At 37.4% G+C, this 22,791-nt stretch overlaps 1 protein-coding gene across 1 annotated transcript in view; it reads left to right on the top strand.

Annotated features, from left to right (window-relative positions):
* LAMA4 (laminin subunit alpha 4) overlaps positions 1 to 22,538 on the top strand; it is a 150,250-nt gene extending 127,712 nt beyond the window's left edge. Inside the window, exons 24-36 of the mRNA XM_012554407.2 lie at positions 89 to 227; positions 697 to 834; positions 2,491 to 2,624; positions 3,757 to 3,921; positions 4,748 to 4,901; positions 8,921 to 9,108; positions 10,554 to 10,743; positions 11,760 to 11,915; positions 14,200 to 14,359; positions 16,120 to 16,250; positions 17,455 to 17,548; positions 18,020 to 18,139; positions 22,235 to 22,538. Of these exons, the coding sequence (XP_012409861.1) occupies positions 89 to 227; positions 697 to 834; positions 2,491 to 2,624; positions 3,757 to 3,921; positions 4,748 to 4,901; positions 8,921 to 9,108; positions 10,554 to 10,743; positions 11,760 to 11,915; positions 14,200 to 14,359; positions 16,120 to 16,250; positions 17,455 to 17,548; positions 18,020 to 18,139; positions 22,235 to 22,380 (1,915 nt within the window). The 3' untranslated portion in view covers positions 22,381 to 22,538. The remainder of the gene's footprint in view (positions 1 to 88; positions 228 to 696; positions 835 to 2,490; positions 2,625 to 3,756; positions 3,922 to 4,747; positions 4,902 to 8,920; positions 9,109 to 10,553; positions 10,744 to 11,759; positions 11,916 to 14,199; positions 14,360 to 16,119; positions 16,251 to 17,454; positions 17,549 to 18,019; positions 18,140 to 22,234) is intronic.
* The last annotated feature ends 253 nt before the right edge of the window (positions 22,539 to 22,791 follow it).

Raw genomic sequence — 22,791 nt, 5'->3', positions numbered from 1 at the left:
GAAATCTTATACTAATGACTCTAAGTAAACTCTGGGTAACATCATCATTAGTATGGCTGAATCAGTAACGACTGATTTTTTTCCCCAGGACCCTACGGGCACACCTTCCCCTGGATATCAACTTCAGGGGATGCATGAAGGGTTTTCAGTTCCAAAAGAAAGATTTCAATTTATTAGAGCAGAAAGAAACTCTGGGAGTTGGTTATGGGTGTCCAGAAGATTCTCTTGTAAGTACCAGTCAAAAGTTTTTAATAAATATGCACACAACTAATCACTCTCGAAAGCTGGAAAAGCTCTTGTCAGTGCCTTTATGATTCCATGTACGCTTTGGGTCTCCTTCTTCCACCAACAGAAAGAAGGATGATTAAGCTAGAAAGGCCTTTGGCAGTCATTTGTTACTTGTCCAGTTGCTTCACTTTTCAATGGGCGGGGATCCAAAGCCCAGACAGGCAACGTGAGCATCATTACTCACTCAGAGTATAAGAAGTGGACAAGCCAAAACTCCATCTGTTAGAAGAATGAAGAGGAAAGTTAACATGCCTGGATTCCATCATAAACCCAAAGTCAAAACATAAACTATTAATATAGAAACTAACAGGCAAGGCCTTTGATATGTGAGAAACTGAGATTTTAAGTATTTGATAACTTCACTGTAATAATGCCATATTCACTTCTAAAATTTGCATTGACATACAGATATCACGCAGAGCATATTTCAATGGGCAGAGTTTCATTGCTTCAAGTCAGAAAATATCTTTCTTTGATGGCTTCGAAGGAGGTTTTAGTTTCCGAACATTACAGCCAAATGGGTTATTATTCTATTATGCTTCAGGGGTAAGTATTTGTTTTTTCTTGAAGAAACCCCTTTGTGACAATGTTTTGCTATTAAAAACATTTTTCATGCATATTAAAAGTGATTTTTTATCCAGATTAATGTTGACTCAGACGTACATATACAGGATACCTCATTGCAGACACTTTACAAAATATAATATATATTGTACATCAGGAGTTCTTAACCTGGCATTTGAAGACTCATCCCCCAGGGTTTCATGGATAGAAGTCAAGGGGTTTATGGACTTAGGTGGGAAAAAATTACATCTTCATTTTCTCTAACTAAAATTTAGTATTTTATTCTATTATGAATAAAGGCAATAAACCACAGTAGTATTAGCAGTACCTGTGACTTTGTCATTTACAGAAATCACAGGTATTTTTCATATCACATTACAGTTGTCACAGATATCTCAAAATATCATTTCTGCTCATTGCTCTTCTAAATTACAGTGGTTATTAGATTTGCTACTAGGCCTTGTTATTGAAAGCCTTAATAAGACATATACATTTTACTATATCACAGATTGATTTTTTTAATATTTTTAAAATGTGTTTTAATGGAAATTGTTTCCTTTGTATTTCTGCATATTTTGATTTATGCATTTTTAAAATATTAGTTAATAAAGAGGTCTATATGTATCACCAAACTGCCAGTGGAGTCCATGGCACAAAAAAGTTAAGAAAAATCTGTGCATATGTTAAGAACGAATATGTGTGCTTTAGTTAATAAAATAGTAAAAAGGACATGCTCTTCTGTCCTTGGATTTTCTATAGAGCATGAGCTCAGCTTATAAAGATATGTTATTTCAAGAATAAAATAGGATCTGAAGGAGGTTTGGTGACCCTAAGATCCAACTGATTTATCTCTGAAAGCTCATCACTGATAGACCGGGTTATAGTATAATTTATGAAAGCAGCTTTCATTTTTCATATATATTGCTTATATCTGTCACATTTCTATTAAATTTAATTTAAATCAGTAGCATCTATGAAAATTTAGCCAAAGTATTTTGTAGGACTGCCACAAAATCTTCAGATACCCATGGTTAGTCAATAACACTTTCTGTTCACAAAAAGCAGTCTCTGCTGAGGGTTAACTTTAGAGGCTGGTGCCCAGATAAGGAAACAGAAGCAAGATTATCATTTTGCCAATATTTTGAGACAAGCAATAAGCAAATTCAGAAAAAGGGGTGTTTTTTTCTGCCTCTATAGATAAAAATAGTGAAACACTTAAAAAGGCAAAACTAGCAAACTAACCCTTGCCTAGTCAGCCTGCTGCGTCCCCAAGGGAGCCCAAATATTGTATTTACAAAAGGGGTTAAAAGTGAGACTGATGACAGAATAGAAATGCCTGAGTTAGGAAAGAAGCTGTGACTGGGGCAACAACTCTCAGCATGACAAAATCACCAAAAATTTTCAGCTCAGAATATTGAGACTTTTTTTTTCCATTGAAACATGTCTAATTTTATAGACAACACCAATACAAGCAATAGAACATTCTCTTTTATTATTCACAGAAATTATTTTACAAGCAAATTTCTTGTAAAAGCTGTGTTCCTTTTCCTTTAAGCAACACCTTTATGTAAATGCTGAAAGCATGTCAATCGCTGCAATCCCTGGGCTCCTGACTTAAACCCTGTGCTCACATTTCAGTCAGATGTGTTCTCCATTTCACTGAATAACGGTACTGTGATCATGGATGTAAAGGGAATCAAAGTTCAATCGCCAGATAAGCAGTACAATGATGGGCTGTCCCACTTCATCATTACCTCTGTCTCACCCACCAGGTACAGCTCCTTACTTTGTATTCTTTCCACCATATGTCTTTATTTGTAGGGCATGATTCTGTCAAATGACCTTATGAATAATAGGCTATTTCTATTACTTTGGTTGTTACTGGGTGCTGTCGAATCAATTCCAACTCATAGTGACCCTATAGGACAGAATAGAGCTGCCCCACAGGGTTTTCTAGGCTGTAATCTTTACAGGAGCAGATTGCCAAGTCTTTCTCCCACAGAGACACTGGGTGAGTTTGAACTGCCAACCTTTCAGTTAGCAGCCAAAGGCTTAACCATTTGGCAACCAGGACTCCTTTTGCTTTTCTAGTGTTTAAAAAAGACAGAGGGGTGGGATCTTACTTTCTTTAAAAACAAATTGCTACTAATTTTCAAGACATAACAAATAAGTCACTATAAAATTACTTAATACCAATATCAAGGTTTTTTTTTTTTGTTTTTTTCTTTTCCAGTAAAACAATAAGTTATAACTCCTTGAGGGAAGTGGCTATGCATTCTACTGGTGGAATGGAGTGTAGTATATTGTACATTGAAAGAGCTCAGCAAATATTGGTTTAGTTTAGATTTTGAATTAAACAATTGAATAAGTTACATTTATGGCTACATTTTAAAAAGCTTTACCTTTAAAATACCTAATACGAAATTTCTTCTCATAATAAGAAAACTTTCTGGAGTAAGAAATAAGCCTCTAGTGTAGAGTGCAGATATTCTATGTCACAAATGCAAAAGGAATATTAATAAGTCTTTTCTAGACTTCACTTCCAATGAAGATCAAACTCATCCAATGTGCTTTACATTGAAAATGATCTCCCGCAAATGTCATAAAAAAATCACCATGATTCATGTTTTCTTCACACACCAAAATAATACAGATGACTAGTTGTCTGACCTTCTTCCTTTTATGGGTTTAAATTTCATTCATGGTTTGGAGGCTGTTTTTTGTATATAGAAAATATTCAACCATTTTATCTCGGGCTACATGAAGAACATGGCAACTTTTTGGCTGTTCATTAACCAGTTGTTCCATTTCAGTTCCATGAGAAAACCTGCTTATCCAACCTAGACTGAAATTTAAGGTAACATGCTAGTAGTGTGGTGTGTGAAGAAGTTTTTTTCTTTGCAGATATGAACTGATAGTAGATAAAAGCAGACTTGGGAGTAAGAATCCCGCCAAAGGGAGAGTAGAACAGACACAACCAAGTGAAAACAAGTTTTACTTCGGTGGCTCACCCATCAGTCCTCAGTACAGTAATTTCACTGGCTGTATAAGCAATGCCTACTTTACCAGGTACACTATTTTTATTATTCATAAATATGTATGACTGAGAATGAAGATCAGGTCAATAATGAAAATATATACATCATTAAAACTGAAAACTGTGAAATTTATCAGAGGCATTAGAGGGTCATATTTGAAAGCTTGCATGTGCTTGGACAACTGACATACTTAGGTTCGTGTATAGGGTTTTTGCCCTTTAATTTGAATGACCTTGCCTAATTAAGCCTGTTTCTTAACTGTAAAATGCAGATTATAATAGTGTCTTCCGCATAGGCTTGTTATGAGAATTAAATGAGATAATGTACATGAAGCACCTTGCACAGCCTCTGGCACACAGCAATCTGTAAATATTGGATGCTGTTATTTTTGTACTTACTATAAATGGTATAGTATAGAATAATGTCCCCAGATCCTTGGTACAGGTTTTTAAATGTCTTCTTATTTAATGCATGACTTTAAACAAAGCCGTTAATCTAGGTCCTTAACAAAGGCAATGGGCATTCCCTGAGCACAAGAACATAAACAAAGAACAAATGTAATGCAGATTGAAGGGCACAGAGGCTGTCCCAGTCGCCCAGGGGGTGCAGAGAGGCAAAAGACATTCATCAGTCAGAATGTTCTGGTACCAGGCACATAATTATTGATTAATTGATTGAATAATAATTTAAAGGTGTTCTCGTTAAGATTGTGGTTGATGGATAAAGGCCCATCTCAGACACACACACACACACACACACACACACACAAAATTGTATAGGTTCTTTGACTTCCAGTGTTTTCATCATGCAATTTTAAGCAGTATTTTTAAAGCGTTCTTCCTCTATTACAAACACAGGTTGGACAGAGATGTGGAGGTTGAAGATTTCCAGCGATATTCCGAAAAGGTCCACACTTCCCTGTATGAGTGTCCCATTGAGTCTTCACCATTGTTTCTTCTTCACAAAAAAGGAAAAAATTCCTCAAAGCCTAAAACAAATCAGAATAAAAAGGTAAAAGATAATGCTGTGCCACCTTCCCAATTGCTCTCATGCACACAGCTCTAGACACTGCTGTTTTATAGAATTTACTCTAGTCAGCAACTGTGTATGTATGAAAGATGGGATTCTTGTAGGATCAGATATACCAGTTTGCCAGCTTTGTTACATCAGTTTGTTCCCAAAGAAACTATTTGAATCAGCTTTTGCTGGTACTCCCAACTGCTTTTTATTACACTTGTTAAATCCCTCTATACTTAACAATTTATGTATATAAAAACCAAACCAGTTGTCGTCGATTCAATTCCAACTCACAGGGACCCCACAGGACAGAGCAGAACTGCCCGATAGGCTTTCTAAGGAGTAGTTGGTGGTTTCAAACTGCCAGCCTTTTGGTTAGCAGTCAAGCTCTTAACGACTGTACCACCAGGGCTCCATGTATGTAATATATACTATTTAATATTATTAATTCCCTGGTATCATTTATCTTTATGTAACAATCTCAGACTTCTGTCACATTTGTGGAAATTACTAAAGTTCCTGATCTTACCTTTGTTTTCTGTAATTCCTTGGCCTTTACTTCACCACTCACATGCGCAGTTGAGCTGTGGCATCAACTAGAGCAACTACATCATCAAATTCTTAAATTCTAAAATTCCATCCTCTAACTACTATTCTCTCTCTCATTATTTACTCCCAGCATTCATAATCTTTGCCTTCATTGCAGTTGAAACCCTTAGTCCCTTCTCATTCTTTCAGTATGTCTCCCTTCATGACCTGATTTTATCTATGCACTCAGGTACCCTGGTCCAAGTCAACATCATCTCACATCTGAATTACTGTAATAACCTTCCAAAAGTTTTCATTCCTCTGCTCAAAGTGGCTCCCCACTGCACTCAGAGTGAAAGCCCAAGCCCCTACAATATCACAAATAATAACAGTTGCCATCGACTAGACTTCAACTGATGGCAACCCCATGTGTGCCAGAGTAGATCTTTGTTCTATAGGGTTTTCAACGTCTGCTTTTTCTAAATTAGACCACCAGGACTTTCTTCTAAAGTGCCTCTGGGTGGACTTGAACTTCCATTAGCAGCTGAGCACGTAACTGTTTGCACCACCCAGGGACTCCATACAGTATCACAAGGGGCCCTCTAAGGTCCAGGACCCTTTACCTCTCTGAGCTCATCTCCCCTCCTCCGCCTCACTCACTCTGCTCCCCATACTGGCCCCTGGCTCTTCTTGTAACAGGCCATGAATACTCGGGTCTGTACTGGAGCTCTTCTGCCTGCACCAGTCCTCGCCCAAATATCAGCATGAACAACTCCTTCGTCTCCTTACAGAATTGCTCAAATCTCACCAGCTGAATAAGGCCTACCCTGAACACCTGTTTAATACCTCAGCCTGCCTTCTGTCCCACACCAGTACTACTGATCTCCTTCCTCTTTTCTACTTATTCTTTTGTTCACAGCACTTGTCACATTCTAATTTATCATATACTTTATTATGCTTATTATTTATTTCTGTCTCCGCTGCTGTAATTCAAGCTCCTTTGCACCTAGAGCACCTAGAGCAATGCCTGGCACAATATAGATATTCAATAAATATTAGCCATCTCCATATAAGAGTTATTATGAGGATTAAATGAATGAATGCATGAAATACACTTAGCACAGTACCTGGAACATAGTGAACATTCAGGGAATTTTACCTGTCAGATCTCTATAAAGCTTTGTGAGTGTTTCTGGAGAATTGATTCCTGCAATTGGAATTGGCTTGGCCAAAGGGAATGTGCATTTTTATTATTGAGCAATAGCAACTTACACTCCCACAAACAGCATTTGAAAGAACCAATTGCCCTACACAATTGCCAGCATTTAACAGAATCAAGAATTTAGAATCTTGCCAATCTAATGGGAAAATATGGCATCTCCTTGTGGTTTTAATCTGCATTTCCCTGATGCCTAGTGAGTTTGAACATCTTTCAGGGGAAGAACTGATTGCCTTTCAAGGCCAGCTTCTGGACCAATCAAGAAGCAAGAAGAGTTTCCACCAGCTTCTCACTATTAAATGGTCTTTCACTGACCATTATACCTTGAACCAAATATCTATTGCCGTTGAGTTGATTCTGAATCATAGCAGCTCTATAGGGCAGAGTAGAACTGCCCCATAGGGTTTCCAAGGCTGTAGTCTTTACAGAAGCAGACTGGACATCTTTCTCCCGCAGAGTGGCTGGTGGGTTCAAACCCTTCAGTTAGCAGTCGAGAGCTTAACCACTGCGCCACCAGGGCTCCTTATACCTTGAACACTTCCCCATATGTTTGAGCTTACGTGGGCTGCTCTTTAGACTCTCCATGAAACTTCTCCTTCGTTCACACATTATTTCTTTATCCACGTTAATAATTTTGTTCACATAAAATCAAAACTTAATAGTTTTTCGGTATTCCTTTCCTGAATTTGACATGAGACACTTTTTTAAAGTACCTCTGGCAGAGAGATCATTTCAATGATTTTTATAAAGGATTAAGCTAGTTTCACCTCTCAGAGGATACTGTGAGATTCTGACGGGGTCTTACTGTCATCTTCATATATATTGATGCTAAAAAATTTATTTTGAGAGTTTTTTTTAAACTGGTACTTGAGTACTGGTCAGTGGGTCAAAGGCAGCAGGTTAACATTCTAGTCTGATGAGAAAGGTCAACCTTCTAAAGCAAACATTGTTTACCACTTTATATGAACATCGTTTTCTGTATGAAGCTGTCTATCAAATGTAGTTTCCTAACAAACATTCATAGTCTCAAAGTTACAATCAACAACACTTGAAACTATTAATATAAACCTTTCAATATTATAGAAAAACTCTTAGACTTCCTGTCTAGTCTCTTAGACAGAAACTCAAGTTTGTAATGACAAGATACAGAATCACTATAGATTTCACTTATACTTCGTGGTAACTAGCATGTCAATGTTCGCTAATATTCCCCCATATTTACGCTTGCCTCAATTGCTTCTTAAATAACTGCCGAGAAACACATGTGACCTCTGGTTTAAGTTTTTACAATGGCTAAATCAAAGCCCTTTGCACTTTAAAATAATTTATTTTAATAATAACTTCCTTCTATTCTATTTTAGGAAACGCTGGTGGCGTAGTGGTTAAGAACTACGGCTGCTAACCAAAATGTTGGCAGTTCGAATTCACCAGGATCTCCTTGGAAACTCTATGGAGCAGTTCTACTCTGTCCTATAGGGTTGCTATGAGTCAGAATTGACTCAATGGCAATGGGATTTATTCTATTTTATGCAATTATTATAATTCATTTAACCATTAATAGACTTTCAGTTGTTTCCATTTTTCCCCTTTTATAGGTGAAGATCCTTTGTACATGAATCTTTGATCATATTGCTGAATAAATTATTAGAGTAAATTTCTATCCTCTAAATTTTAAAATCAGCAGTACAATTTTAAGAGCACCAGATAATTTTTAAAAATTGTTCCACATCCTGTCACATAAAAGTGTTATATATCCTATCAGTGAAAATATTCTTAAATATTTTGAAGATGTTGCTAATTATATTAACTTCTTACACAGCATATGTAAATAATAATCAGTGGGTTAAAGTGATATTGTTGCCTATGATATAAAGATTGTATGGACTGAGTCACTCAGGGTTATTTTATTGCCAACTTTTCCATTTTTTAGTATTCTTTAAGATGTGCACTTAATTTAAATGATAGAGTGGCTGTTGCTATAGCTTCAGTTTTGCTTTGCTTTACTATCAAAGACTAGAATTTTGGGTTTGTTAACATGCTATGTTGTTGTTGTTGTTACTACTACAGTTGCTGCAGTCATTCGCCAAAGGTGGTAGAGGGAGGGAAGAGAGGTGCCTAATTTTTTATGAATGGAAAAGGCATAAATAATACACACTTTTATTATTATTTGTGTTAGCATTAATGGTAAAGCTATCACAAGTTAATTTTTGTTGCTAACATGTCACTTTTATCCCTTCATATGACTTATCATTTCCTTTTTTTATAGGGAGAGAAAAGTAAGGATGCACCTTCATGGGATCCTGTTGGCCTGAAATTCCAACAGCGGAATGCTCCGAGAGATTCTCATTGCCACCTTTCCAACAGCCCTAGAGCAATAGAGCGTGCCTATCAGTATGGAGGGACGGCCAACAGCCGCCAAGAGTTTGAACACTTAAAAGGAGACTTTGGTGAAAAGTAAAGTAACATATTGTCCTTCCTGAAATTTAATGCCTGACTGGATTCCATCTTTGTTTGCCATATGCCATCTTTTTCTTATGATCTTTCCTCTCTGTGCCACCTTAATCCTTTCTTTTATTATCAAAATAAATACTAAATAATATATAATTCATGTTTTCCAGTAAATTATTTTCTCTGTGACTTTGTCCTCAGATGTAAAGTACACAAGACAGCATTCTCCCAGGAGTTTGCTGTGTGATATCAAAAAGAATTAAGCATAGGCAGATGGGACAAATTTCATATAATTAATTTATCATCTCACCTTGATATCACCTTTCCTCCCCCATGAAAATTACTTTCAGATTGTAAATGGGAATGTGTCCAAACTATTAGAATGTTGATAAGGAAAGACACTGAAAATACAAATACACTTGTATGTTTATGCTTGTATGTCTATGCCCCACCACCACCCAACGTCTTCCCAGTGTCTCACAGACCTCCAGGTTGTTTAATATTATTGAATCGACTCAGCAGCAATGGGTTTTTGTTTTTTTACATAGATCTTTCAAACATTCATATAGCAGTGTTTTCAACAAAAAACTTCTAAACCAGAAAAAGAAAAACCCATTGCCATTGAGTCAATTCCAACTCATAGCGATCCTATAGGACAGAGTAGAACTGCCCCATAGCGTTTCCAAAGCTGTAAATCTTTATGGAAGATTTACACATCTTTCTCCCACAGAGTAGTTGGTGAGTTTGAACCACTGATCTTCTGGTTAGCAGCTAAGCACTTTAACCACTGTGCCACCAAGGCTTCTGAGAAACCTCTAATGCCTTCTAATTCACTACTTGCCTAATCAGCAGAATCAATATTTTGTATTCTTCAGGAAGAATTTAGAGTTAATCAAACTAGAAGTTAGCCTGACGAATGTATCTTATCCACAACCTAAAGCTAAATTTCTAGAATATTTTTAAAAATTTCTACTCACCTAGGTGGCTGTTTTTAACATGTGATATCCATCAATTAATTTTTACTGGGAAAAGATTTGAATTTGTATTTTTGATAGTATACAAATCATATTGTTTCTATACAAATTTCTATATACATATTTATTACTCACTAGCATTTTGTCCAAATGAATAAGCTTCCTTAACGTATAGATTTTTATTAAACTAATTGCAACCATATTTTCAAAGCCAGACACAATATGATCCTTAACTGAAACAGTACTTTAAATTTGGAACATATCCCTGTTGTATAAGGAAGCAAAGGAGAAGGATTTAAATTTTTGAACCAGCACTTACCCAATATTCATTAATAATACTAAGGGATAATTAGAAGAAATGCTACTTGGGGTTAAATGAATGGTACTTATTTCTCCTGTACACTGTCTTGCTTTGAAGTTAGAGGTTATCTTCAGTCTCATTTTGCTGATGGTAAGCTTTCTCTTTTCATTTACCAGATCTCAGTTTTCCATTCGTCTGAAAACTCGCTCCTCCCATGGGATGATTTTCTATGTCTCAGATCAAGAAGAGAATAACTTCATGACTCTATTCTTGGCCCACGGCCGTTTGGTTTTCATGTTTAACGTTGGCCACAAGAAACTGAAGATTAGAAGCCAGGAGAAATACAATGATGGATTGTGGCACGATGTAAGTTGAAGGCAGAGAACAGTGCTATCAATAAACATTCACCAGTGTCAAATATACTGACACTAATGCCCCCCTATTAGTCTCTCTAGAAACATCCATTTTAAAATTCTGCTGCTGTACACCCAAAGTTCAATTTCAAAACTTTTTTTAATTAATTCCATATAAAAATCTGGAAGCGTATTATTTAAAAAGAGACACAGACTGGGTGTAATTGTTATAACCAAAGCATCAACGGTCAACATAAACTCAAGTTTGGTTTCTAATGATTTGTCATTTGACTTTTTTTCCCCTGCTACCTATACAGGTTCTTAATGTTCAACAACTGTTCCCAAGTGTCTTTTATAGTGCAAAGCAGTAGGCTAAGCTGGGGAAGATGCAAAGTGAAAAGTAAATCCAAACAGTTAGGACGACAGGAACCACAGGGGAATAGCTAAATATTGAAGCATGTATGCAGTGGCAACAGTAAGCAACATAAGATGTATTACAATTAATTACAATAAGTTCAGGAGAGGGAGAGAACATGTGGGCTGAACCAGCTGGAAAGAGATTCATAGAGAACTCTGGTAAATTTAAGTTGTATTCATAAATTAAGCCTGAAGCTTTAAATCATTCCATCTAGAAGTCAGAAAATACACGGTTCAGTTCCTCTACTACATTTTCATAATACCATACATAATAATGAAGTGGTAATCAGAAGATGAGCAGGGAAAAGCACCTGGATATATAAAGCAAGGAGGCCTGGAAACATTTCACAATAAAGGCATATGCTGCACAACAAAAGCAGAATTAATGAGGACAGAGTTTTTCACGTTCTAAAAATTGGATAGCCAGGTGCCTACTATGCTGAGGAAGAAGAGACAAACTCCTGACCTTCAGGAAAGGTACCACCTTTTTAAAGAACTTTCTGTGGATTCCCCACAGTATTACAGTAGCAAAGTTGGGAGGAGAGGCACCACAGCCTTTCTCTCAATCTTGGGATGTATTTGGGACATGCTATTTTCCTTTTCTCCATACAGGTGATATTTATTCGGGAAAAGAGCAGTGGCCGACTTGTAATTGATGGTCTTCGAGTCCTAGAGGAAAGTCTGCCTCCTACTGAAGCTTCCTGGAAAATCAAGGGCCCTATTTACTTGGGAGGCGTGGCTCCTGGAAGGGCTGTGAAAAATGTCCAGGTAAGACAGGGAGGAGCAGGTAGAGCCATTGACCTTTAGAGCTGGAAAATCATTTAATCCAGGCCCTCATTTTACAGATTAGGAAGCTGGCAAGAATAAAATTGATAAAATTGTAGTTTGGCAGCACATGAAATATCAAAGTGAGTACTGCTGTCCTACTGAGGTCCCTGCGTGGTGGAAAAGGTTAATCTGCTTGGCTGCCAATCAAAAGGTTGGAGGTTTGAGTCCACTCGGAGGCTCCTCAGAAGAAAGGCCTGATGATTTACTTCCCCAAAATCAGCCATTGAACACCCTATAGAGCACAGTTTTACTCTGACACACACAGAGTGGTCATGAGTCAGAGCCAACTCTTACTGTCAGACTGGCTGTCTGTTTGCCCAGTGGCATTAGGAAGTGAGGAGTGATAATTGATTCTAAGGTAGAGGTGAAATGAAAAAAGTTTCAGAGTTGTAAATTATCATAAAAAGTTATGTCTCAAGGGGATGCTTATTTATTCAGCAAGTAGCCATACTTTTAGAAACAAATAAATACCAAGAAAGAAAGCAAGTGTTTCCATTATATATTATTGAGTGGAAAAAAGCAAGTTTCAAGCCATTACATAAACTATGATCCTATTTGTGTTTTGTACACACACATACACATACCTGTAAATGTGCAAGGAAAAGTGGTTACTTCTTGGGAGAGGTAAGTGATAGTGAGAAACGTAATTTTTGTAATTTAAAAATTTAAACTATTTCACCTTAAAAAATATTTAGCAATAAAGGGAATGCATCAAATGATTAAATTTTCTTAACATAAATATGGATTTGATTTTAGCACAAAAAGTTAATACATGTCTAACATTCATTACTATGTGGATAAAACAAACAAACTAGAAGGTTCACATTAAATATTAGTTAAGTAGCCCCAGTTCCATGACAATCTCTTTATATATATATATATATACATATATATATAATTCTACTTATTTTGTTGTTGTTGAGAATATACACAGGAAAACATACACCAATTCAACAATTTCTACATGTACCTTTTAGTGACATTGATCACATTCTTGGAGTTGTGCAACCATTCTCACCCTCTTTTTCTGAGTTGCTCCTCCCACATTAACATAAATTCACTGCCCCCTAAGGTTCCTATCTAATCTTTCGAGTTGCTGTTGTCAATCCCATCCCATATAGATAGCTCTTAAAAGAGCATGATGCTCAAGGCAGACATTTTTTACCAGTTAAACTAAACTATTATTTGGTTTTAAGAAGACTTCAAGGGATATTTTTGATTTAACGTTTAAAGGTTATCTCGGGGCAGTAGTTTCAGGGGCCTTGACAATCTCTTTAAAAGAAAGATTTCCAAATGCAGTATAAAATCAGTTTGTCTAAGGTGGCCCAAGTTTCACATTGTATGGTATGATAAATTCTCAACCACTAAAATAGCTAACGAAGCCAGAGATGTAAGCTTTCTGCTGTTTATTCAACCACTGCAGATTTAACAGGTAATAACTTTACTAGCCTTAAGCAGCAGTAGATCATCTTGAGTATAGCTGTCATTCTTGAAGAATAATTCTAACATTTAATTTTATTTATTTAAATTTATTTCATCTGATATATATATAATTTAAGGAGCCCTGGTGGCTCAACGGTTACACGCTCAGCTACTAACCAAAAGGTCAGCAGTTCGAACCCACCAGCCGCTCCACAGGAGAAAAAGATGTGACAGACAGCTTCCTTAAAGATTACAGCCTTGAAAACCTTATGAGACAGTCCTACTCTGTTGTTTCGGGTCACTATGAGTTGGAATCGACTCAGCGGCACACAACAACAACATATAGAAATTTATACCTGCAGTTGCAAGTTATTTCATCACGGTCTATGTAAAAAATCCCATAGCTTAATTATTGCAGGCTGACATCAAAAACAAAATTCCAACTTGGAGAAACTCGTTAAAGGAACTACCTTAAAAAGGATTAATCATTTAGATAGCTACAGTAAATAAGGCAAGGAATTTCTTAGTTTCTCTCAGGACTTATATCCCATCATTATTTCTCCTTGGTGTATCTGTGGAGCCCTGGTGGCACAGTGGTTAAGAGCTCGGCTGCTAACCAAAAGGTTGACAGTTTGAATCCAGCAGCCGCTCCTTGGAAACTCTATGGGGCAGTTCTACTCTGTCCTATAGGGTCACTATGAGTCAGAATTGACTCGATGGCAACAGGTTTGGTTTTAGGCTTTGGTTTGGTGTATCTGTGTTGAGAAAATGAACTTTAAGAAATGTCTTCTTCTTCCCTCAGATTAACTCAGTCTACAGTTTCAGTGGCTGTCTCAGCAATCTCCAGCTCAATGGGGCCTCCATCACCTCTGCTTCACAGACATTTAGTGTGACCCCTTGTTTTGAAGGTCCAATGGAAATGGGAACATACTTCTCAACAGAAGGAGGATATGTGGTTCTAGGTAATCCGACTGATTTTGTACAATATGAATCGTTAAACACTTCCTTCCTGGATGGAATATCGGGCCCACAGCTAAAACTTTTAAGAATGTCAAATAACCCAGCTCTAGAAATTGACCTCTTTCCACAACCACCACCTTTGTCCATCTACTACTCCAAAACAGAAATGGCATCTTCATCCCTGTCTCAATCCATGACCAGAGCTTCCCCACAGCTGCCAAAACTGTGGATGACCCTGGCTCCTTTAGAACTTCCCACGCTGCTCTGTGGCCTGATCCACATCATCTCCTGACACCTTGTTCTTCTAGGTCTTGCTCTGATCCCTCTTAGCAGACCCGCTGTCCCTAGTAAAAGCTGGTTCCACTTCCTTCCCCATCTGTGCAGTGCCTGCAGGAAATACTGACCTTCAGAAATTTTATTTCTATATTTTTATTTTCCTCAACCATTACTCTCTTGGTTAACAAAGTTTTTGTTGTATGCCTACTATATGCCAGCCACTATGCCAAGTAATGAAACATAACATCTCCTAAAAATAAAATTCTGAAAGGCTACACACAATCACCACCCAATTTACTTCAACAAACATTCTACGGAGCAACCATTAGGTATGAGGAAGGCACAGAGATAAGTTATTTGGAAAGATAACAGGAGAAGGGTATAAAACCACATGTTCCCTACCCTCCAGGCACTTAGGTACTTTGTACATCCCTGGAGAAAAAGAAAAGAAATTACAATGCAGCCAACTATACTTTCTTAAACTATCACTATGCCCAATAGAATAACCAGAGGTAATATTTCCTCTCTTGTCTAGTTTGTGATTTTATTTCCTGTCTTTATCCCTACCAAAACATCTGCACTCACATTTCTCAGCCATTTGGTGAGGACTTCATTGAATTTCACTGATAAAACACTAAAGGCCTGGACACCTTGAGATGTATAGCAACCTACACAATTTATGTATCTCATTAATAGCAGAAAAAATTAAAAAATGATTTATAAGAAGACACATCAAGTGAACATTATGAAGATGTTCAGGTTTGCAATGAGTCTCTTGGAGTGAACACACCTATTCTTAATAAGAATTAATTTTCTTGGATCACTGCACTCCTACCTCCTTTTGTTCTCACTTTCTCTCTCCTCTGAAAGGCTGTGCAACACTGGCACCAGTTAGTTTTTTGTAGTCGTTGTTGTTTAAGAATTATTTTAAAATGTAGGTCTGATCAAGTCAGCCACCTTGCTCAATGACTGCAAAATAGAGTCAAGCTTCCCTACTTCAGCATTACAGCCCCTCTGGGTGTGACTCCAGCCTGCCTTCCCCACTCACCGTGCCTCCTTCTCCCCCTTGTAGCAGACAATCCAGCCATACCGGGCTGCTCAGTGCTAGCCAAACGTCCCAGTCTCTGAAACTGTGTACAAACTACTTCCTCGGCCGAGATTGTCCTTCTTCCTTCTCACTTTTGAAATATCAAATGGCCTTGCTAGTTGGAATTAATTTCTGCTCCCCCAGACTGCCAAAGCACATGATGTATTGTCAGTGTGTTGTTCCAGCTCCCACACACAGGAGGGGTATATTAGTTATCTTATTCTCCCACAAAGCCTTCCACAGTGTTTTTTGACATGAAAAATGCCACATTCTACGTAGCTGTTGAAAAATACGTCAGCCTTTCAAATATAGATTTAAAAGTATATAATTACAGAATCACATCATAGTTACAAAATGTATGTTGCTGTTCTTGAATGCTGATAGTATTTCTCTCCACAGATGAATCTTTCAATATTGGATTGAAGTTTGAGATTGGATTTGAAGTACGTCCCAGAAGCAGTTCCGGAACCCTTGTTCACGGCCACAGTGTCAATGGGGAGTACCTAAATGTTCACATGAAAAATGGGCAGGTACTGTCTTAAAAAAAAATTTTTTTTAACAGTCTGTCTCCTCTGACCTTGGATTCTAGATCTGAAGCAAATTTATTTCACAGGATTATTTCATCAATCTTTCCTTAATGGAAAAAAAAGGAGGGTGGGGAGAGCTGTAACATAAATCTAAATGCAGGCAATATTTGGACTCAGAATTATATGTTGGGAATTGATTTGATTAGAACAAAGAGCTGTGAAAAGATGGCACAACTATCAAAATAAAAAGATTATCAATAATAACAACATAAAGAGTTTTAACAAAACAATTGGAAGAGAACTTTTTTCACCAAATGGAAGCAGCAAACATATCCAACTATCAAAACCAACAAACAATAAAAAATCTATCCATCCATCTATATATCTGTAATATATATACCAAATATGTATTTACGTACATATACATACTATTCTCAATTGCTAGAAATTTTTTAAAAAATGTTATAATTAAACATCACGTTCATCCTAAAATATTATTGTTGTTAGGTGCCGTGGAGTTGATTGCAACTCATAGCAAACCAATGTATTATTATTAAAGAAAACTCAGGAAGGTATTTGAATATGTATTAAGGAAAAAATAGTATTTTTTATGACTCTAACTTAATATAACTGATTTATTTGGGTTCTAGTACATTCTATTAAACCATATAACAATAAAAACTAATCTTTATATGGTGCCAACTCTGTCTGGTGCTATTCTAAATGCTTTATATGGATTAACTCATTTAATCTTTCCAATAACTCTATGAGGTAGGTACTATGACTTCAATACCCTTATTTTACAAAGGAGAAAACTGAGGCCCAGAGTAAGATAAGGGGGAGAGCTGGGATATATGAATCCAGACAGTCTGGCTTCAAAATCCATGCTCTTTACCAACACCTTAACCTGTTTTGTATAACATATTCCATCTTTAAAAATTAAAGGAATTCATTCTGCTATCTTTCTTATTGTTCCTCTCTCCCAACTTCTCTCCTGTGTCATGATTTGGTTCTCTTTCCAAGGAGCACATAGGTTAAACTATTTCTATAGCCTACCGAAGAGTGACCCCTTGTGTTCAAATTGCAAAGCTAATCATGTGTGGCTATTTGTTGAAGTATTGCTTCTCTGTGGTGAATTACTTAAGAAATTCAGTTTGATCATGGATGTGGGGAGATGAAATTATATAATAAACCATGTTTTTTGAAGGTTATAGTAAAAGTCAACAACGGCATCAGAGACTTCTCCACCTCAGTAACCCCCAAGCAGAAGCTCTGTGATGGTAGATGGCATAGAATTACAGGTAAGAAAAGCTGAGGGACCCAGGCTTCCTTTACAAAGGTGGGCCTGTGCATCCACCTGTGGGATGATGGCATGGCAGAACTTGGATTACAAATTATGTGATAGAATAGGTGATGGATGGCAGTCTAGAAGTAGCCAGGGAAAAAGAGAAACAGATGTTATTGTACTAAAATTTGTATATGGAATCCATATATGGCTTGAAAATATGAATGCTGCCAAAATAGTGTTGGGTAGTTCTTTAAATCATGCATAATTTATGGAGCAAAAATTAGCACAAGAATATCCTAAATATTCTCTCTTTCAAAAGAAAATATTACAGTTAACTTGCTAGATATTAATATTTTTAATCACATAGAGAAAATGTGGGGTTTTATTCCAGAATAAAAGTCATTACTGTGATAAATTAGTCTCTTTCATGTGAAAATTAATCACTGCAGTGCCACTTCTGACCAGTCTTTACACTGTATTTCAGTTATTAGAGATTCAAATGTGGTTCAGTTGGATGTAGATTCTGAAGTGAACCATGTGGTTGGACCCCTGAATCCAAAATCAGTTGATCACAGGGAGCCTGTATTTGTTGGAGGTGTTCCAGGTAAGATTTGTTTAAAAGGAGCAAGTTTCCAAATCCAAAATACAGTGAGTTCTCATTATTATTATATTATTAAGAACTGAGTCACATGTCTTCTTAATTCACCCAAATAACTTGAAAAATTTATGATTGCTTTCCGTAAGAAAAAGTATGCTGAAAATTGTGACTCCTCACCCAAGATCACAACAAAGTAACATGTAAGAACAAACCCCAGAATTCTAACCAGTATCTATTACTCTCCTTCTTCCATATTTATTTACTTACTATTTTTCTCTCTTCCTTTTCCACATACCTTCTAAAATATGAGACTCTGGGGGACTAAAAGTTTGCTGATAATTGCTCTTTCCTAAATAGGAAAGAAGAGAGTCATGGTTCTGTCAGTCCAGGATTAGTCTGAATTGCAAAACAGCTGCAAGCCATAAATTCTGTTATTCCTATATAGTGGCATTGCCTAAGAAAGATTCCCAGCTGTAATTCTGTAAACCTCGTCAACATTGGCAAAGAATGGTGTACAGCCTGGGGTGGTGATAGGAGGACACTTTGGAAACTCCCACAGTTGTTTTAAACCTCTGAAACAGGGACCATGTCCTTATGTTGAATGAGTGTGTTTTCACACATTTCACTCACTTTGGAAAAACTGAATGCTACAGCTGGTGAGCGGTATATAAGGAGAATATAAGCAAGCTTTTTGCATCTGGAATTTGGAGGCAATTTGAAGGGAAAACATACAACAGTGTTTCCTTGCCTCCTAACCAAGTTATTTTAGACTGCCCCATGTAAAGGCAGATCATAAAAATTCTTTAAGGAGGAGAGTGAGAAAGCACAGATAAAATTAATCATCTGACTTTGGATATTCCTAAAATAGTTGCTAGTAAGCCCTCCTCTCCTTTGTAATATGAATTTTTCAAATACCAGTATTGACAATGATAGTAACTCAGTGACTACAGAAATAGCTGAGATCCTCAAAAAGCAACACTTCTTTTCCTTTACTTCCCCCACCCACTCTCATCCCCACCCCCAGTCCTTCCCTCCTGCTGCTTGGCTTCAGTTCTGAAAGGGATTCTGGCCAAGGCAGGGTGGAAGATGTATCAGATCAGTTTTTAGGTTTCTGTACATTACTTCTTAGAACTCATGACATAGTTTAAAACATTTCAAAAATTTCCAAGAACCTACAGGGTCAAATTCAGCATGGCATGTGAGCCCCTTGATGACTAGCCCCTTCTCGTCCCTGCCTCTTGGGTCTCCCCACACCTTCTGGGGCTTGCCATTTCCTAAATGTTCAGTGATGCTCTCTTTGCTCCAGACCTTTGCACGAGTGCACAAGTCCTTCATTTCTGGGAAATGTTGTTCTTCCTTTTTTGCCCAGTATCTTTTCATGGAACAGCTTCTCCCCCAACCCCACCAACTTAACTGCTTACTGACCCTCAGGACTCAGCCCAGACTTTTACTTATACCCACATGCACCACACACCCAACTCCCTCTACTTAGGATGTCCTGTGCACACCACTTATTGTTGTAGCACCTATCACAGAACACTGTTGAAGTAAATAGTACACTTCTTGTTGACAGAAAACATGACTGCATTCAACACACAACAAACATTATGGAGTGTCTATTAAGCACTGTGCTAGGCTCCAAGAGATGGGCAAAACAAGATCGGTTGTCGCTCATGGACGCCAGAGTATTTGTTCTTCACTTTGCACTCAAAGTGCTTACTACATCATTCAACCAAATATTTGTCTCTTTGATTTTTGTTGTCTTTATAGTCTGATCCCAGCATTACACACTACCATTAACCTTCACTACAAGATTGCTAAATTGCTAAACTTCACAGACTAGGAGGGCAAGATGTACTGAAAGCCAAATACAGCCTGTCTGAAACATACAATAAATAGAAAATTTTAACTAATGAGCCAGCACACAGAAACTAGCAGGTCAGGGAGGTCTAACCACCAGCCCACTGCACCACTGCAGCTTTGAATTCCATCTAGGAATCATGCCAGCAAGCCTAGAACAAAAGCAAAATAATTTAAGCTACATGTAATTAATTATTTCTTTTTTAGCTGTTCGAGATTAATTCCACTAAAATCACACAGGAAACCAGGCATTAAGTAGGATAACTAAAGGAAATCAGGCATAAATAAAATGCCTATATGCACTGGATTCTCTCAAAATCCCAAATAATCTCTTACACCAAGCAGAACTCTATTGACTCATTATTTCTATCAATAAAAAGTGAATGCATTAAAGGTCATACAACAATACACCAAAAAGTCAACTTTACTGTACAATAATTTAAAAATTAAAATTATTATTATTGCAGCCCACATATACATGGATCTCTGACCATTTACTCCGCTACTGAAAATCCTGGATCATTCTATATATAGTCAAACTTTCAGCCTGAGAAACATTCTCTCTTACAATCACGTACTGATTTTACCCATCCATCACTTAAGGTTCTGGGGCACTTTCCTGTCACTACTTACAGTTAATTGTGTGGTAAATTATGCAGACAGTAATTGCTATATGAATTATTATCTCCAGATAACTTACCCCCTAAGCGAAAGGGTGGTAGGCTTGGGCAGAACCAAACTTATCTTCTAAAGTTAGTTTCCAAAACGGGCAGCAGAATTAGATGTTTCTAGCTATAGTGGTTCCATTTTTAAGCACTCAGCTGTAACCGAAAGGTCAGCAGTTTGAATCCACCAGCCGCTCCAAGGGAGAAAAGACCTGGTGATCTGCTCCTGTAAAGATAACAGCCTAGGAAACCCTATGGGAAGGTTCTACTCTGTCATATAGATCACTATGAGTTGGAACGACTGGACAGCACCCAACACCACCACCACCACCTTAGAATCTTCCGTTTGCTTATTTTTTATTCCAATAATGCATACAACTGAGCAGACGTGAAGAATATATATAATCATCTTCATCTATAGATAGATAAAGGGAATTGATCTCTAAGGCCCCTTCCAAATAGAAAACTTTATCATTCTAAATATGAAATGCTATTTCCATGATTTATTTTTGGTATAAAGCTTCTGCATATCCTTAATCTACATTGCTTAGAAAGCTTATTACAGCCGCTGGATGATGTTTAATTTGCTGTCCTGTTTTATGTTCCTTCTTGAGTTACTGATTTCTAAGTGTTTTCCATCTTTTATTTGCTAATGCTCATAGAGCTGTTTGTACATAATAATAAGCTTCGGCTAAATGGGTTTAATTTCTTGATATTTCTAAGCCCTCTAAATTGCTTTAAATTGTATTGCTTTTATCATCCCAACACATTTAATTGTGCCTATACAATTAATAAGCATAAGGCTTTTTCTAGATTTCTAATTAAGGAGAGAAAGTTCCCCTGGCATACCACAGAGCACCTGTGTCCACACAAAGATGAGCTAGTTATCATTATTCTATTTACCGTTCTTAAACCCTTAGCTCAGAAAAATTAAAATTATTTGAATTCATTATTTTCTCATTATATCTTATGAGCTTGGCAAAAATGTGGAGGCTTAAGGGTGAAAAATGACATAAACAGAAACATTACCCAAGTCCAAAAATAGTGTGGAAACTAAGATTTCATTTCCCCTTCTCAGCAAACACAGAAAATAAGTGAAGCCCAGGTGAAATTAACCCTAAAAGAATAGGTTATTGTTGTTGTTAGCTGCCATGGAGTTGACCTCTGACTCATGGCAACCCCATGCACAACGAAACAAAACACTGCTTAGTTCTGCACCATCCCCATGATCAGCTGTGCATCAGACCATGGTAATCCATAAGGACTTCATTGGCTGATCTTCAAAAGTAGATCACCAGCCCCTTCTCCCTAGTTTTTCTTAGTCTGGAAGCTCCACTGAAACTTGTTCAGCACCATAGCAACCTGCAAACTTCCACTGACAGACAGGTGGTAGCTGTGCAGGAAGAGCATTGATGGGGAATCAAACCCAGGTCTCCCACATGGAAGGCAAAAATTCTACCACTGAACCACTACTGCCCCAAAAGCATAGGTAGACTATGAAATTTCATCATGAAGTAATATTTGGGTTTACAGTGCCTGAAATGCAATTTTTGTTGTCATTTCTTTCTCTTTTCAGAGTCTCTACTGACACCACGCTTGGCCCCGAGCAAGCCCTTCACAGGCTGCATTCGTCACTTTGTGATTGATGGGCGCCCAGTGAGCTTCAGTAAAGCAGCCCTGGTCAGTGGCGCCGTGAGCATCAACTCTTGTCCCACAGCCTGATACCCCAGAGCAGAGCTGCCCAAGTATACAGTTCTTTAGAGCACTGAAAGAAACGCAAAACCAGCCAGGAGAAACCGCAACTCTTCCTCCTGGTGGAAGCTTTCAACTAGTTGACCGTGACTTAAATGAATCATCAGGGACGGGATGTTTATTATTTCTCATTTCAATTCCTACCTTGGGTCCAAAATGTCTGCAATGGACACCAACCAAAGGAGTGTTAAACATACTTGTATTGAGAGTACACTTACTTCCGCTGGTGGAATATACTGTTCCTGTTTCTAATAAAATAGAAGGGATTCTAAATAAACACTGGCACACATTTGTAAAGTGTGGCTAGATTCTCAGTTTCATTTTTCTTTCAGGGAAGATAAGTCCTGGTTTCAGTCTATATCAAAATATCTTTGCCCTAAA

Source organism: Trichechus manatus, unplaced genomic scaffold (genome assembly GCF_000243295.1).
Source record: "Trichechus manatus latirostris isolate Lorelei unplaced genomic scaffold, TriManLat1.0 scaffold00017, whole genome shotgun sequence".
Taxonomy (NCBI): domain Eukaryota; kingdom Metazoa; phylum Chordata; class Mammalia; order Sirenia; family Trichechidae; genus Trichechus; species Trichechus manatus.
Note: the sequence above shows the minus strand (reverse complement) of the source record. Positions and strands in the feature narration are given on the sequence as shown.